Source organism: Raphanus sativus, unplaced genomic scaffold (assembly GCF_000801105.2).
Source record: "Raphanus sativus cultivar WK10039 unplaced genomic scaffold, ASM80110v3 Scaffold2081, whole genome shotgun sequence".
In the NCBI taxonomy this organism is placed as follows: domain Eukaryota; kingdom Viridiplantae; phylum Streptophyta; class Magnoliopsida; order Brassicales; family Brassicaceae; genus Raphanus; species Raphanus sativus.
This window is the reverse complement of record NW_026617390.1, coordinates 1-17,499: the sequence shown is the minus strand read 5'-3', so window position 1 is coordinate 17,499 and position 17,499 is coordinate 1. Positions and strand designations below refer to the sequence as shown.

At 36.3% G+C, this 17,499-nt stretch overlaps 5 protein-coding genes across 7 annotated transcripts; 3 read left to right on the top strand and 2 right to left on the bottom strand.

The window, feature by feature from the left end:
• Positions 1-1,876: 1,876 nt before the first annotated feature.
• LOC108848082 (receptor-like serine/threonine-protein kinase At4g25390) lies at positions 1,877-4,037 on the top strand. The gene has a single exon (XM_018621491.2). It carries the CDS (start codon positions 2,002-2,004, stop codon positions 3,868-3,870), a length of 1,869 nt encoding a protein of 622 aa, XP_018476993.1. The 5' UTR covers positions 1,877-2,001; the 3' UTR covers positions 3,871-4,037.
• Positions 4,038-5,046: 1,009 nt separating this feature from the next.
• On the top strand, positions 5,047-7,079 carry LOC108846389 (probable fructokinase-7). The gene is made up of 7 exons (XM_018619618.2): positions 5,047-5,337; positions 5,489-5,664; positions 5,755-5,967; positions 6,033-6,230; positions 6,310-6,450; positions 6,541-6,657; positions 6,763-7,079. Exons 1-7 carry the CDS (start codon positions 5,316-5,318, stop codon positions 6,898-6,900), a joined length of 1,005 nt encoding a protein of 334 aa, XP_018475120.1. The 5' UTR covers positions 5,047-5,315; the 3' UTR covers positions 6,901-7,079.
• Positions 7,080-7,365: 286 nt separating this feature from the next.
• Positions 7,366-9,633, top strand: LOC130505196 (uncharacterized). Its single transcript, XM_056999793.1, has 7 exons — positions 7,366-7,592; positions 7,700-7,731; positions 8,104-8,201; positions 8,304-8,386; positions 8,737-8,814; positions 8,915-9,013; positions 9,214-9,633. Exons 1-7 carry the CDS (start codon positions 7,506-7,508, stop codon positions 9,469-9,471), a joined length of 735 nt encoding a protein of 244 aa, XP_056855773.1. The 5' UTR covers positions 7,366-7,505; the 3' UTR covers positions 9,472-9,633.
• Positions 9,634-9,956: 323 nt separating this feature from the next.
• LOC108846473 (probable non-inhibitory serpin-Z5) lies at positions 9,957-11,443 on the bottom strand. The gene is made up of 2 exons (XM_018619701.2): positions 10,838-11,443; positions 9,957-10,713 (listed from the first exon to the last, which is right to left on the bottom strand). Exons 1-2 carry the CDS (start codon positions 11,414-11,416, stop codon positions 9,985-9,987), a joined length of 1,308 nt encoding a protein of 435 aa, XP_018475203.2. The 5' UTR covers positions 11,417-11,443; the 3' UTR covers positions 9,957-9,984.
• A 1,093-nt stretch (positions 11,444-12,536) lies between these two features.
• LOC108846820 (MADS-box protein AGL71-like) lies at positions 12,537-16,821 on the bottom strand. 3 transcript variants are annotated; one of them, XM_056999794.1, is made up of 9 exons: positions 16,566-16,821; positions 16,119-16,304; positions 14,702-14,786; positions 14,535-14,596; positions 14,329-14,428; positions 14,217-14,258; positions 14,099-14,140; positions 13,007-13,185; positions 12,537-12,684 (listed from the first exon to the last, which is right to left on the bottom strand). In XM_056999794.1, exons 2-8 carry the CDS (start codon positions 16,298-16,300, stop codon positions 13,039-13,041), a joined length of 660 nt encoding a protein of 219 aa, XP_056855774.1. In that variant the 5' UTR covers positions 16,301-16,304; positions 16,566-16,821; the 3' UTR covers positions 12,537-12,684; positions 13,007-13,038. The 3 variants fall into 3 exon arrangements, with proteins under 3 accessions (XP_056855774.1, XP_056855775.1, XP_018475525.1); XM_056999795.1 differs by lacking the exon at positions 12,537-12,684 and adding an exon at positions 12,820-12,927; XM_018620023.2 differs by lacking the exon at positions 12,537-12,684 and having other exon boundaries at positions 12,820-13,185.
• Between the last annotated feature and the right edge of the window lie 678 nt (positions 16,822-17,499).

Genomic DNA, 17,499 nt, shown 5'->3' with positions numbered 1-17,499 from the left:
AGGAGTATATGTGTGTCTATACATTGTGGCTCAAACAATAGACCAAATTTTCTTGAACAAAAGCCATAAACATTCAAGTTAATTAGACTTGAAAAACATATATCTAGGTGATTAACAAAGACCAAGACTCAAAGATTTCCATTCATAAATTAATATGTCCTGAAGTAAGTTTCACGTCAAGTCACATTAAAAAATTAATAGGATTTACACATACATTGATCCTCAGAACATTAATGTAACATTCTTTTTTTTAACCAACACTAATGTAGAAACACGTATATGATGAATAATAATTCTGTAGTTTATAAACAAACTTTAAAATTTTATCAGTTCACGTTATATTTATGTGCACTCATTACATTCTTCATCCAAACAAACATGCAACAAAAACATACTAATTTCTTTTTAATATATTTTCCCCAAGAAAGGCTCGCTTAATCGTCTTTCATATTATCTTTTTAACATGCGAATTATTATTTGATGCAAACATATAATTTTTTTTTATTGTCAACCAAACATTTAATTGAGTTTGGTGATCCAATATCAAGAAGAATGGTGTTGTTTATCTATGAATTATCTTTCACATGAATGGTAAATAGTAAGAAAGGCTAATGTTTTTTTTTGCTAAAACTTGGTGCATAAAAAGGCTAATATTGTAGTTGCAAATGTTCTTTTTCTCTTTTTGTTGTTGTTGTTTGTTGTCTACGTCATTTTTTAATAAATAGGCAAGCAAATGGATTTTTAAAAAAGTCATCAGGTAATAATAGCATTTTCTCTTAACAATCCATATATTCCCAACTCAGTTTTTTTTTTTTTTTTGAAGATAACTCAGTTTGTTTCTACACACTATGCAGCTTAAACCAATAGTAAGTCTGTGTAAATGTTAATTAAAGTCGTAAAAGATCTGCTTGCAACAAAATACACAAGTTAGTCAAGTCATCTAAGAATAATGGTATGCCAAAAAATTGACAATCGAGGTCGCCGAGCCCATAGTGCATTTAAAAAATAAATATTACTGTTCATTTGATAAATTATCAGCAGAGTTTAGTGCCATTTTATATTTTGGTGGACCGAATTTTAACTTGTGTATTTTGTGCCAGATAGATTCGATTACTTGTAATAGGAATTAAAGACCAATGTTACCTTGTCACATATGTTTAGTATTGTGAAATTGCTTCAAACTTGAATCGTTTAACCCACCAAAATTCACATATCACTACCACCCATATGTGGTTAGTTTAGTGCCATTTTCATTGTTGAATTCCTATATCTAATTAAATAAAATCTGTTGTCAAAAAAAAATTAAATAAAATCTAGTGTCAAAGAAAATTAAATAAAAATCCAAATGTTCCAAATGATTTTCTTATTACACTTGACCCTTCTGGCCCCTATCCAACCTTAGTGACCCATGTGAAATTAAACTGTTTAATTATACATTCTAAGTTTAATACTATTAAAAACACCAATGACATTAACACATGTACGTGATAATACGGAACTTAATCACTAAACTAACATCTCCAAGAGTTCATTCTATTTTATATTCTAAAATAGAGTGACTCTATAATAGAGATGGAGTTTGCTCCAATAGTACTATATTTTAGAGTAGAAAATAGAGTGATGAACAAAAAAAAAACAACTTACTTTATATTTGGAGTAAACCTATTTTTCACTCTATTATAGAGTGAGAAATAGAGTACTATTAGAGCATTTCTTATTTTAAACTCTATTTTAAAGTGAAAAATAGAGTGGAATTGGAGATGCTCTTGATAAAAAAAAATTATTTAGTAAAAAGTCACAGAGTGTCAACTGTCAAACATTAATAATAGTCGTTGCGTGATGCAATAAAGAAAAATCATTTAATGTAAGAAAAGTCATTAACTACTGTGTGACCACAAACATTTCCTAACAGCTCATCTTCAATGTGTTCCTAAAAAAAAGAAGAAAATTCATAAATAAATATCTTCCGGTTTATGGTTCCGCTTCGACCAATCAAACCTTATGCCGTCGCGAGCAATCCCGTCGCCGTCACCGGCGACCCAACCGTCGTCAACTCACCGTGACTCAACCACTCGCATCTCCGCGCCGCTCATAGCCGCCGGCGTGGGCCTCTCTCTCTTCTTCACCCTCTCCCTCTGTTTCTGCAAATCCAACAACCGCAAACGCCGCTCCTCCGCCGCGGTGGTCTCCTCCTCCACGCCGCCTCAGAGACCTCCCCTCCAAGAATTCTCCTACACCACTCTCCGGAGAGCCACCGCCTCCTTCTCCCCGGAGAACAAGCTAGGTCAAGGCGGATTCGGCTCCGTGTTCCGCGGCGCCTTACCTTCCGGCGGCGGTAGCGTCGCCGTCAAGGTGATGGACTCGGGATCTCTCCAGGGAGAGAGGGAGTTTCAGAACGAGCTCTTCTTCGCCGGCAAACTCGATTCCTCTTCTCCTCACGTGGTCTCCGTCGTCGGATTCTCGCGCGACCTGAAACGGCGCCGTCTCGCTCTCGTCTACGAGATGATGGAGAACGGTAACCTCCAGGACGCGCTTCTCCGCCGCAAGGCCCCCGAGCTGATGGAGTGGAAGCGGCGGTTCCTCGTGGCGGTCGACGTCGCGAGAGGGATCGAGCATCTCCACGGATTGGATCCGCCGGTGATTCACGGCGATTTGAAGCCGAGTAACGTTCTGTTGGATCGCGGATTCAATGCTAAGATCGCTGATTTTGGTTTAGCGAGGTTGAAGTTAGAGCAAGTGGCGGTTACGGTGGGGCCCGAGAGTGAATCTGTAGAGAGTGTGATGACTAATGGTACTGAGTATGATGTGGAGTCTAACTTTGGATTAACTGATCAGTCTCCGGTGAGTGTTTGTAAGGTTAATGAGTCCCCGGTGCCTATGACGTCACCGGAGACGACGATGACGAGTGTCTCTGTTTCTCCAGAGATGGAGGTGGTGAGAAGAAATGGGAAGGAGATTGAGAATAAAGATTGGTGGTGGAAGCAAGAAGGCAATGGTGATGGTGGTGGTGGTGGAGGAGGGAATGTGAAGGACTATGTGAGGCAGTGGATTGGATCTGAAGTGAAGAAGGAGTGGATTGCTGAAACCTCTGAAGCAGCTTCGTTGTCGAGTGGCAAGATGGAGAAGAAGAAGAGTAGCAAGAGACTAGAGTGGTGGCTCTCGTTAGATGAGGATAAGAAGAAGAAGAGAGAATGGTGGAAGGATGAGTATCGGAAAGAGTTAGCTAAGAGAGTGAGGAAGAAGAAGAAGAAGAAGAAGAATACTTTGGAGTCTGAGTTTCAAAGCGATGATGTGAGTAGCAGTAACAGTATTACAAGCAGCAGCATAGATTGGTGGTTAGACGGGTTAACCGGTGAGCAGTGGAGAGCGCGGCGGAAAAACAGCCGCGATTCAGCTAAGAGCTGCGGGGTGAGTAGCACGCCGAGCATGAGAGGGACGATGTGTTACGTTGCTCCGGAGTGTTGTGGTGCTAACAACATAGACGACGTTTCTGAGAAGTGTGATGTGTATAGCTACGGAGTTCTGCTGTTAGTCCTGGTCTCGGGACGGCGTCCCCTGGATGTGTCGGGACCGGCGTCTGAGATCATACAGCGCGCGAATCTCATGTCGTGGGCGCGGAAACTCGCCAGGAGAGGTAGACTCGGCGATCTGGTTGATGAGAAGCTGCGGTTTTTGGATCAGGAACAAGCGGTTTTGTGCATTAAGGTGGCGCTTCAGTGTCTGCAGAGATCACCGGTCTCGCGACCTTCTATGAAAGATGTTTTAGGGATGCTTACAGGAGCGATGAGCCCACCGGAGTTGCCTAGAGAGTTCTCACCATCGCCGCAGTCTCAGTTCCCGTTCAAAACACGAAGGAAGCAGCGTCGATAAAGCGTTTTTCGGTTTTGGTGATAGAGAACTTTACTGGTATATTATTTATTGACTTAGAACATGTGTTTGATGTCTTGTTTCTGTAGTTACATGTTTGCGATGTACGGTACAACACTGTCTTTGTCAGTATTGTTTAGTGTTAAGCCACTGTCTTAGCTCTGCTGTTCCTCAAATCCAAGTCTGGTCTAAATTGCACAGTCGAATATCTTATTCTAATTAATCTAATTACATTTATACGTTTACTTGAGTCACAGTGATTTGTAATCCTAATACAGTTGATGATGATTGATACAGTATTACTCCAATAACATTCGCAGTGTCTAAAATGCAAAAGCGAAGAGATGTTTTGTCAATAAGGTTGAAGTGTGGGCCCATAAGGCTATAATTTAAAGTCTTTAAACTCCTCGAGTGTCTTTCTGCTTCGAAAAACTACAGCTTTGTATCCCAAATCCTGAACACTTATTCATCCAAATAGCTACAGCCTTTATGTCAAGTAACGAGGTAGCTTGCGGTAAGGCATGCTCGCCTACACAATTTTCTCAACCGGATAGTATCGTTATTAAACATGTAAATGGCGTTTGAAATCGGGCCCAATTCCATTAAATCCTTGTCCATGTTTGGGAATGCGTGAGTCTTGTCCATGTTTGGGAATGCGTGAGTCTTGTCCATGTTTGGGAATGCGTGAGGAAGGAAACCACAAACATTACGCCAACACTAAGACGCGTGATCTCTCCACATGAGAAACATTCTCCCAACATGCTCTTGATAGGAGCCTTATCAAGGGTGGACTGGTGTCATATTTTGGAACTAAGCCCTTTGGACTAGATATTTTGTACTTAAGCCCTTTGGACTATACCACCCAAAAACCCAAAACTTTATATTTTAGTTTAATCATTATCATTCTTGCAATTAAAATTATTTTAAATATTAATATACTATTGTTAATATTTTTGATCTGAACTCTATTAAATCAAATATAAAATATTTTGGGACCGGACCGGACGGACTCAATTAACGAGTATAACGGTTTTGGATCGGCCGGACAGGACAGTCGGAACTAACACCCGTAAACTCAGCTATTAGGAATTTAAAGTTTCACTTGGAAAACACGTCGCAAGAGATTTAAACATTTATTTTTCCTTCTATTTATGAAAACAATTTCTATTTTTGTCGATCCAGGTTTTACACTCACACCATCGTCACACGAGCTACATATAGCCTATAGGTGTGTCTGTGTGCATGTGTTTGTTGTATTAAACCGGGAATATTCACAATGTGTGTGACGTCATTACATATGATCACTTACTAAAATACATTAACAAACTTCGCCTCTTCATGCTCTCTACTAACCAATTAACGAAAACGAACTTTCAAATCTTCTCCTCTCCTCTCGCTTCATCTCCCTCTGTTCCCGTCTCGTCTTTCGAATCTGAACGTAAAAGAAAATGGGTGAGAACGCCATCTCAGGTTCGTTTTCTTGCACCGCTTCTCTCTTCTTATGTTCTTATTGATCTAACGATCTTGACCAAGCTGGATTCGAATTGGGTTTTTGAATATAGTTTCTGGGTTTTGATTGTTCCTCCGTAAAGCTTTAATCTCTGATGATATATATCTTCAGGTAATCTCAAGAATCTCGTGGTCTGTTTCGGTGAAATGCTGATTGATTTCGTGCCAACGGTTGGAGGTGTTTCACTCGCTGAAGCACCAGCTTTCAAGAAAGCTCCAGGAGGTGCACCTGCAAACGTAGCCGTTGGTGTCTCTAGACTCGGTGGCTCCTCTGCTTTCGTTGGAAAGGTCTCATCTTTTTTTTTTCTCCTTTCCTCACAATATTTGATTATGATTTTATTAAAATCAATTTTGATGATTTTTTTTTTTCGTTTTTAGGTTGGTGATGATGAGTTTGGACGAATGCTAGCTGAGATTCTAAGGCTCAACAACGTGGATAACTCCGGGATGAGATTCGACAGCGAAGCACGCACTGCTCTCGCCTTTGTTACGTTGAGAGGTGATGGAGAGAGGGAGTTTCTGTTCTTCAGACACCCTAGTGCCGACATGCTTCTCTTGGAGTCTGAGCTTGACAAGAACCTGATCCAAAAGGTAGAAGAGAGTACTTTTCCGTTTCTTGATCCGCACGTTTTCAACGAGACTTAACTTCTTTACAGGCAAAGATCTTTCATTACGGATCTATCAGTTTGATCGAGGAACCGTGCCGGTCCACTCAGCTCGCAGCTATGAGAATCGCTAAAGACTCGGGGAGTCTCTTGTCGTATGACCCGAATTTGAGGTTGCCGTTGTGGCCATCAGAGGAAGCTGCAAGGAAAGAGATCATGAGTATCTGGAATCTTGCAGATGTTATAAAGGTAGGTGTGTACATTACAAAGTATCAATCAGATCATTCACTAGTACTGTCAATGACAAAAAGAGTCTTGTTGTTATCAGATAAGTGAGGAGGAGATAACATTCCTGACCGGTGGAGATGATCCTTATGATGATGAAGTTGTGTTGCAAAAGCTGTTTCATCCAGATCTTAAGCTTCTTGTTGTCTCAGAAGGAACTAATGGCTGTAGATACTACACTCAGGTTCGCTTCTCTTTCTAACATCTTGTCTTCAATACCAAATCTATATTTAGATAACTTATTCTTGTAGCTATTAATATTATTATCTTGTAGGAGTTTAAAGGTAAAGTTGGTGGAGTAAAAGTGAAAGCAGTGGATACAACCGGTGCAGGAGATGCATTCGTGAGCGGTCTATTGAACAGCTTAGCTTCTGATCTCACTCTTTTCACTGTACTTTGCTCACTCTTTAGTTGTTACATTATCTGGCTCTTTTAAACTTATATAGACTGAAATCAATGATGTACTAATGTGTGATATATATATATATATATGCAGGATGAGAAGAAGCTAAGAGAAGCGCTTCTATTCGCAAACGCTTGTGGAGCTATTACTGTGACAGAGAGAGGAGCTATTCCGGCAATGCCCACCATGAATGCTGTTCAAGACCTTCTCTCTTCTTCCTCTCGCCCCTGAAAATGCTCAAGAAGTCTTTTTTTTTTAATGACTCAACTCATTACCTTTTTCACTGTATCTTTGTTCCTAATTTGATAGGAACTCGAGAATGTTGTGTGTTTTCTAGTTTGTTAATCTCCTGGTTTTATGTTAAAGTTGGATTCTGCTACTAGGAACAAAAGTTTTGCTCCATGAAATGTGTGCCGTTTTGTTTTGTCGGAGAACGACAAGCACTCTCTTTAATTGAAAACGACAAATTCTCGTTAGTGTACAATACCGAAGCGAACCATTAATGAATTAGTATTAGTCAAAAACCGGTTTACGAGGCGTATTACGGTGAACAGGACGTTGAGTAGCACGTGACACCTATAAGTCAAAATTGAAAAGTTTGGTAATGAGGCTGGGGTATAACCGACATTCTACATGTCTACCGGCGTTAAGAAACGGAACGTTGAGTCTTTGGGTGAAAACTTAACGAACTTTGAACTTTTTTTTTGTTTGGCCGTCAAAATCCGGGACGTCAGTTCTCTCACGTTCTCCCCATCATCACTCTCCTCGATCCAGACTCTGAATCGGAAACTCGCGAATGTGAATCAGTGGTTGTGGAGAATTGATTTCGAGAGGAGATGATGGCTTCGGATCCAAAACTGAAGGCTGAGATAGGTCCCGATGGATTAGCAAGAGAAGCTCCTGTTATTGCTTACACAGAGAAGGTAATCTGTAATTTACTCATCTCGATGTATTTACAGGTTCTTCGTGTGATTTCGTTTGACTGATTGATCGCGAATATCTCTCTTGTTTTTGATGATTCGGAAACCAGATAATCGAGGAAGAGCAACTTCAGTTGAGGAAGTGAGTAAGCTCTTTCTCTATTTCGTTTGATCGATTTGGTTGTTTCCGAGAAGGAATGTTATGTAGTCCGATCTGAGGTTCTTGGGAGCTCAAAACGTGATGAAGTTTATTCTATCAACGTTGTTGCATTCTTCTCCTTGTTGTAGAGATTGATCCTAGTCTCTTTAAGAGTTGGATGTTAGTTGTTTCTTAAGCTCGTCTTCTGTTGAATGAGAGCTTCTCCTTGTGTGTAGTTTTAATTTACCTAACGTAGAGAATGATCCTAGTCTCTTAGAGAATAGTGGAGCATGGTATACTCTTTAAGAACTGAATGTTTGTTGTTGCTTTTAGCTCGTCTTCTGTTGAATGAGAGCTTCGTTGTTTGTGTGTCAGATACATTGAGGAGAACTATTCAAAGATAAGGGATGTGGAAAGGGAATTTGGAAACCTCACCTTGGAAATGAAACTCACTGCTGGTCCTAAGAAAGCTGGTATTACCAAGTCTATCACTCTTTACTTGTTTTTTGGTTTGCTTCATCGATCACGCTGATTAGTTTTCTTCTCTTTTTTTTTTGGTTAATAATCTTTTAAAGCATTGGAGCACTTGAGAAAGAAAATTGAAGTCTGTACTGAAAAGATCCATGCTGCTAAGTTGAAAGAAGATGAAGCCAGAAAGGTCTATCTCCTCTTCATTTATGTATCTTAAACGTTTCCTCACGTCATGTTTTTGTCTGAATCTAGTTTGGAATATATAGTTAGTAGTTTTAGCTGGATGTGAGCTTTTTCTCTGGGCTGTCTTTCCTCTATAGCACAAGTAGATATTTTACAGTTTTATGCTGTTGTTTTTTACATTTAGAAAATTCTATTATGCTCTTTGACTTTACTTTCCATTGCATCTCTTGTTGTTCTTGGGTTTGATTAGCCAGACCTTTGAAGTCTAGATATTCTTAATTAGTCACACAATTTCTTCTCTTTTCTTTTATTTGAGTGGGCTTCTTATATATATTATATTTTTGTCTTCTTAAGGCATATGAAGCAGCATCAAAACTTGTCAAGGATGAAGAAGCAATAAAGCAGAGCCTTTGCGATGATTTAAACCGCCTGGTACATAATTTTTGTCGATAACCAATCATGGGAATAACTTTTTCCCCACTGAAAGCCATTCAAAATTACGATTTTTTTTTTCTATAACGGTGAAATATAGGTTCAAGAAAGCAGCAATACTCAGTACGCCAGACTTGAGGAACTGAAAAGAAGACTAGAGGCGCTAAATCCAAACAGATCATCTACTTCTGTTCCGCAAGTAAGCTTTCTCCCCTTCTAGTTTATGTATACCGTTGTTTGTTTCTCCTGATGCAACTTCTTCTAACAAAAATAGACACCTGATAAATCCTGCATGAGTATGTTCCTAATCATGGCTCAAACTTTGCAAATGTTAACACCGAATCTATTTGCTTGTTGATAAGCGGATACATGGATGATGTTGAATGTTTGTGTTTTTAGGTCCATGAACCGGAGATTAAATCTGTAGCCTACAGCTCAGCAGCAGCAGCCAATGCTAATCAGACTCACCCGGACAAACAAGAAAATAATCACGGGAAGGAAGAGGGAGGTAAAGAACAAGGACAGAGGCCTCCTGATGGAGAATCAAAAGCGAAAAAGAAACCACAGATTCAAGGAAGGGGAAGAGGGATTGGAATCATGAACAAAGGCAGAGGAGGTTGGACAGGTGCTGGATTCGATGTGGATGGTAGAAACTGAAAAAAGTTGGAATATATAATATTACAATACACACATCCAAAAAGCTGCATATGTTGTTGCCAAGTAATGTCTCTTCATCATTTAAATCGATGGACTTGTAGCTACAGAGACCCTCTTATTTACTCGTATGTGTTTACTGAAAAGAAACACCATTCATTCACATTTGGCTTTGTTTAATTCAATCATCTTGAGTTTAGGTCTCTAGTGTTGTGTTATTGGTTTGATAATCTGAGAACAGTCTAAGATGTTTAGGTTTAGTTGGTAAAGATATGTTTCAAAATGACTCTTTTAATAAATACAATTGTATAGTTATGGATTTTAATTTGTGCTCTTCTGGAACCAGCCAGAGATAACTAAAACTGATAGCAGATTGAAGAATGTTTTGTAAATGAAAGAGGTAACAGCGAATTATGAATTCTTCTCTTCCTCAAAGGGGTCAAACAGGAAAAATCAAAAGAATGTAACTGGCGATCATGTGCCACAAATGGGAAAAAAACCATAAACCGGTCGGTCCTAAGCAGAAGCAGATTTAGAAGGATCAAAGATCTGACCAACGAACAAAACAGTTCCAGTTTTGTCTTCTCTAATCATAAAAAGAAATGGATGATTAGCCACAAAATCAATCCTCTTACCACTAAAGCCTCTACCACCACAGCTAACAGTAACAGCCGCAGCCTCTGCACCATCTTCATCGATCTCAACCAAAGCTTTATGGCGCAGTGAAACCGAATCCAGATTCAAAGCACTTGAAGCCTCAAACCCGAATTCTATCTTAAACTTTGGGATACAGAACTGACCAACTTCAACTTGTTTTCTTGGAGTGTGACTATCCAAGAATCCACAAGTAGATGATGATGATGATGATGCCACCCTCTTGACCAGACTACTCAATCCATCCTTGGCGTCCGGTAGGTAGAAATACATTGAGTATTGGCGATTGATATCACCGGATTGTCGAAATGGCAGCTTAAGGACCTTGAAACCCTCGTACTGCTCAACGTACTGATTCTTATTGTTCCTCATGAAAGGCACAGTGACTGATCCGCCATTGAGAAGGTGAAACTCTAAGTCACTTGTCAAAGACTTTGGGAATTTTTGTTCCCAGGTTCCTTTGAAGTAGAGTGCGTTTCCATAAATACGGTCGGTGTCGCTTGTAACCATTCCAGGAAGAAGAATATCTTTGATGAGACCATTAGTGTGCCTTGAAGCCCAAGCATTCACCTCCTCCCGCACTTCTTCAGCCTGTGTTTCAAATAAAGCTCATTTATCAGAAGTTGTATGGCTAGAAAATGTAGATACATATGATAATGAGAGAGATTCACAAACTCTTAAACTGATATAGTTTCACACAAACTCTTAAACTAACCTTGAATCTGAAATCAACTAGAGCGCAGGTAGCCTTGAAGAAATTCTCAAAGAGATCCTTCAACGAGGGATCAACACCCAGCGACTGCTCCAACCACACTCCATTGACGTTCGAGATCTTAGGGCCACCGCTTGCGCTTCCGTCTGCGAGGACTATGGTAGCAATCTCACTGAAAACAGCTTTGAGCTCATCCACTGAATAAGACCTAAGGAAGGATAAGATGGAGGATCTTAGTGTTTCGTCTGGTGAGCTAACAGCGACCATGGTGAGAGCGGCGTTGATTGATGCAGGAGAGAAGACGAAGTTTGAGTTTTCAGCTACGGCAGAGATTACTTTCTCCGCAAGAAACATAGCAACGTCATTTTGCTTCTTCATCGCTTTTTCCACGTCAACCTTTGAGATTAGAGAGGGGCTTAGGGTTACCAAATCCTTCTCTGAGTGAGAGGGACTTGTGGTTATTAGTGATTTGCTCACCTTCTTCTTCTTCGTCTTCTTCTTCTTCTTTAGATCCGTCTTTGAGAGAGAGGGACTTACGGTTTCAGATGTGCTAAGCTTTTGTTTCTTCTCGGTTGGAGCCATCTTTTAGGGTTTCTGTAAGAAATTTATGGAGCTTATACATACATATATATAGAAGATATCAAACGATAAAGATAGAGCTAGGGTTTAGTGTATCACCGCCTTTTAGAAGTAACAAAAATGTATATTTACTATTTAATGTGTATTACGGAGAAAAATGGGAGCAAAAATGTAAATCTTAGTTAGTTAATGTGAACAAATTGGCCTAATACCTATCTTATTCCAGGCCGTCGGCAAAAAAAAAACCTATCTTATTCCAGGCCAGCACAAAAAATGGCCCAACAGGTGAACAACGTCGGTTTAATTTCTACAAAATTAAACTAATTAGTATTACATCTATAATTTTATGTTTAATATAAATAAAAATAGTATAAATTATATACAAACATCACCCACACCAAAAATTTAAAACATCTCAAATTTTAATTTTCACAAATGTATTTTTATCTTTTTATAAAAATAAAATACCTGAAAATAAATAATATATTTATGTTTAAAATGAGTTAAAATTTGGTAATAATATACAAAATATATCAGAAATAATATTATTAACTTAATTAAGATTATTATTAAAAAGAAACATTTATATAAATTTTTTAAATTGAATATATTTATTAAATTAAAAAAAATTATATAAAACTAATTTCACGATCTAGAAACACATACTCCCTCCGTATAGTGTGTAGAAGAAAAAAAATTATTTCAAAATAATTGATGTTGTCATTATTCTAGGTAGAATTTAATATCATTTGAATTTTGTGAATACTTATAAAATACTGAGTTTTTTTATTAATTGAATTAGTTTAATTTAATTATAGTTTTATGTAATCAAGATAAATTGTATATGAATTTGTGTTTTTTTACTTTATGTGCAAAACTTAAAAACCAAGTATAGTTTTTTTCCAATATCATCTTACAACAACTTACTCCCATGCTTCAATTTCTAAATAGTTTTAGACAAAAACACTAATATTTAAGAATCTATTACTTTTTAAAAAGTATCATTTAACTAATATATTTTGATTAGTTACACAATATACAATAAATGCAAAAGCTACATTAAAATGTCAAAACTACTTATATTTTGAAACAATTTTTTTTTTGCTAAAACTATTTATAATATGAGTACATCCACCTAGATTTTCCACTTTCCCGCAAATCCAAGACATATGGATTTAGCTGTCCTTTTGTTTATTTTAGTAGTCTACTTTGGCCTCTTGGGAACGTAAAGGTTCATATACTCAAACGTTTGAGCTAAATAACGCGGACATCTATAAAAAACCAACGGAGAGATTAGTGAACATGGTCTTATTACTGTTTGTGGGGCGAGCATTTTCCAGAAATAAAATGTCAAAATAATTCCAAAAAAAATTCCAAAAGAAAAACTTGAGTGACAAATTATACAATTCTGATAAAAATGTATAAGTTGTCATTTAAGTTTTTCTTTTGGAATTATGTGACAACTTATACATGTCGAATTATTTCCAGTTTATACACAAGAGATGGCCAAAACGCTAAGAAAATTATAAACAAATTATTAGTATACAAACATCGAATCAAAGTTATAAAACAATCAGGGAACTTTTTTCTTACTTTGAGTAGACTTAAGGAATGTGTGAAATACGTTATAGTCGAGTAGCGGGCAATCCAATAAATAGATCGGTTTCGACCTCTGATGAACGTTTGGACGTTCTGCAGGCACCTACGGTTTCATTTTTCTCAGTATGTAAGGTTACTGGCAGCATTGGCCGTACCAGTGTTTCTCTTATTTCCTGAAATACCAAGTATAAAATTACTTTCACAACAGTATGAAATACGACTTGAAAAGATGTACTGTTGTTCTTTATTAATTTAACAAAACTAAACAAATAATAAGCCTTTGTAATACAATCTAATTCTAAGAGAGTTAAAAACTTATATAATATTATGAGCGATCTCAAATTAGTGTTTGTATAGAATATATCCTCACATAACTTTAGAGCATGATTAGCCCATAGGAAAGTGGAAATTTAGTGAAACTAAAGATCTTAATGAAGCTCAATCCAGAGGCGGATGTATGTACATCGGTACGGGGTCACGAGCCCCCTACTGATTTTTATTTTTTCTTTAGTAATTTGAGTTAAATCATCCAATATCATATGTTTAGAGAAGAAAACTATAAAAGTGCCCCCATCAATTTTTTGTTGCTGTTGTTTCTAACATGGTGCCCCCAATTAAAAACATTTCTGGATCCGCCACTGGCTCAATCCCTTCTTTGATATAAAGAAGATCAATAGATTAATCATATTTCAGCTTTTAACCGCAACATTTTACTGTTTCTGTTTACATGACAAAGGCAATTCTATGTTTTTCTTTTAAAATAAACCTTTTCTAATTTCCATAAAATATTTTTGCAAAATGATGGTAAACTCAATGTAAAACACAGGTAGTCTGTTTGGAACGAGTGTATAGGTCTACGACTAACGATGGAATTTAAAGCAACCACAAACAAACAGTCAGTTCATGAATAGTTCTCAAATCAAACAATCTTTTAGGTCAACCACGTTTCTTCTCATAAGAAAAAGGTCTACAAAATGCGATGAACATTCTATGTAAGCTAAACTTCTTGCTAGGCGTTGAGATATATATGTTTCAATTGTAAAAGTGCGTTTATGTGTATCCTGGGATGAGTATGTACGTATTTACCTCTTCACGTAGCCTTCTTCTCTCGTCCAAAAGTTCTCTCTCCTAGAAACAGATATATCAATAAAAATGGCATGAAATATAAAAACGATCCATAACTTACTAAGTGAAAAGTAACTACCTTGTCTTTTAGTTTCAGTAGTTGATCTGCATATAAATCAGCCTACATACCAAAATAAACCAATGAAGTTATCATTCCAATTTGTGTATGCGTGTGTGTTTTTGGATTGTACCTTTCTTGATCTGATGATTCGAAGGCTTTTCTCAATCTGAGTTTCTATATCTTGAAGTTCTGCCAGTGAACATGAACCCAAACCTTTCCCCATTAGTTTCCTTCATATATAAAGGCATTCACATTAGATTTCAGGACTAAAGCAAATTATGTTTATAAAGAATGCTTAAAGTAACGGTAGAACCGTAGAAATAGTGAGATACGAACATTTGATGAACTTCAAGGAGATCAATCTTCTTTACCATTATATCCATTTCCTTCTTGAGCTCCTGCACGCCCAAAAAAAATGCCCAGTATTTTAGTATACATCAATCTTTTTAAATAAAGAAGAAACTAAAATCAAGAATAGGTATACACATTTATAGAAAACGAACCAGCATGTATAGTTCTACTTGGGGCCTCCCTGGCGCAAAGTAGTCATTACTAAACTTGCGATACCTTTCTATGGTCTTCTCCATCCTGAAAATGAAATTCATGAAAGATGCTTACTTAATAGTACTCATGATGCTTCCTTTACCAGTGATGATCATTGTAACTTTCATAAGATGAAATATTATGGGTTTTTAAAGTAATATAAAGCAGAGTTCTTCATAAAGTCACGAAAAGATGAAAATAAAACAGGAAAAAGAGATCAACGGCAATATATTATTGATCAACAAAGTAAAATACAATGTTGGAACCAAGCGCTCGTAGCTTGGTGGTAAAAGAGGTACAGCTGTACTGTCCGCCACCCGGGTTCGAGTTTTGGCCACAACGGATTTAACATCCCTTCCGTTGGGACGCTGGATCCCTTTCGGAGAATAATTGAGAATGTGGCTGTCCAGATACCAGAGTTATTAAAAAAAAATATAACGTTGGTTTATAAACCTTAATTCTAGTTGCTTCCTTCTATGTCGAAATTTGAATAGCTGGTGATTCCCATCTTCTAGGATTTACGAGTTCCTTTTAGAGGTCATTGTAGAGTATTACATGTAACCATATATCATGAACGGAAGCAGCTCATACGTTTATAAAACAGGATAGATTTTTTCATAATAGATACCTCAGGATATGGAAAATTTTTCTTTTATGTAGAAGTTTTTCAGTATAACCAGAATCATGAGAGAAAAAAGAAGCAGGAAAACTTTTATGAGGGAAAAAAGCCAGAGTCCTACTCTAAGCAATATGACTTGCTTCCTAGTAGAATAGCTAAATGGGTGAACAGATTCACAGTACATAGAAGAATCAGTTGTCAAAAATGATAAAATTGATAGGGACAAAATGTAAAAAAAAAGCATGAAAAATGGTACACAATTCATCACTATATATGCTTAAAAGCACTTTTAAATACAACAATATTTTAAATACACAAAATTCTTACAAATTAACAAATATTTATTAAATTATTAGTGAATTTTTTTATCATAAAATATTCTTAGGTATAAGTTTAGGTATAAGTTTAGACTAAATATACAAATACATGACAACATCATTGTCGATGTAGAGTAGATAAACGTTGGTAGCTAATTTGTAGAAGTTTATATGTAACTGAATTCGTTTTTATACTCACAAACTCCAATATATTTGACAATTCGTTTTGTATCAAATCATTGTTTCAGAAAAGTCAAATAATAGCTAGCAGAAAAAGAGGCAAATATTTAACGTATTATTGCAAAATCTCTAGGTACGATTCGGCCAGAAAGAGATAGAACGATTCACTACAAAAGTTCAGGCATTAGACAAAAAATCTATTTGCAGAGAAAGATTTAGACATATGTAAAATTAAAAAATAATTAGATAATAGAATCTTACTCGGAACTAGAGAATTCATATAATTTTCCGCTCTGAGAGAAGACAATGGCGGCGACTTGTGCATCACATAAAACAGATAGCTCATGTGCCTTCTTGAAGAGACCGTTCCTTCGCTTCGAGAATGTGATTTGTCTACTTGTCTTGTTCTCGATCTTCTTGATCTCGATCTTTCCTCTCACCATTTTCCTGCAAAACAATGAGATTCAAAAGCTATAAGTCAAAGTTAGGAAACTGATGAGATTCACTTCTTGATTCGCTCCAAAAACGCTAAACTACATGATTTTTCCAGATGAAAATCAGATGACGAAGAAGCTACTTTTTCTTTAGAACTTATGATTTTTTCTTATGATAAACAGAAAACAAAATGGGTAAAAAGTTAAACCCTATAACTAACATTTCAGAAAGAGGCAGAATCTAGATCTTATGATTCTCTGTCACTATGTTTACCTCTATCTGGTTGTACAAGAGCCACAAACCCTAAAGTCTAAGCTTGCTTTTTGTTCTGATAATTGGACAGAGAAAAAGGAAAAAGGAAAAAGGAAGAGAAGAGATTTTTTATTTTCTTCTTTTGGTGATATAGTTGGATTAATAATTGATGAACAACACAACAGAGAAAATAATAATTAAAGGGAAAAAAAAAACAAGTTAGTCCCAGGTTTCGATTAAAGAAATGAACACGACTTTATCTGTTTTTGGTAAATTAAGAATCATAGCAGAAAGACATATTTTTAAAATAAACTTGGGAAATTTTAAAGATTAAACTATTTAAAATTGTTTTCTTGGAACCAGAGTGGGTGGAATACTAAAACGATGGGCGTGTCGACATCCTCGTACAAAGACGTGTACTGTCACTATTTATGTTTCGACACGTATGTTTTATATCCCAAATTAAATCAGCTTTCTAATACAATATTTATTAGCATTTTAAATTTTATTTTTAACCTTTCCCATTTTTTCTATATTACTCCCTATAATTAAACACTCATTCATGTATTTAGAATATTTTGTTAATTATCAGATCATATTATTCTGTATTTTAATTTTAATTTTAACTATATATTAATAATCATCATCAATTAAAATAAATTTTAAAAATCAAATTGATATATTTTTCTTTTATTTATATTTTAAAAGATTAGTTACGACAAAAGTAAAAGTTGCTTCACTAAAACAAATAAAATCACAAAATGTTTAAAATAATACAATTGATTGTTGTTAGAATGTAGACAAAATTAAAATTAGTACAGTTTTGAACGTTGAACTGATTATTTTTGGAATATATTTAACTAAAATAATATCTAAAATATATATATTAAAGAAAATTATTAAATATTAATAATATATAGTTAAACTATTTTATATTTAAATTAAATGGAACAGT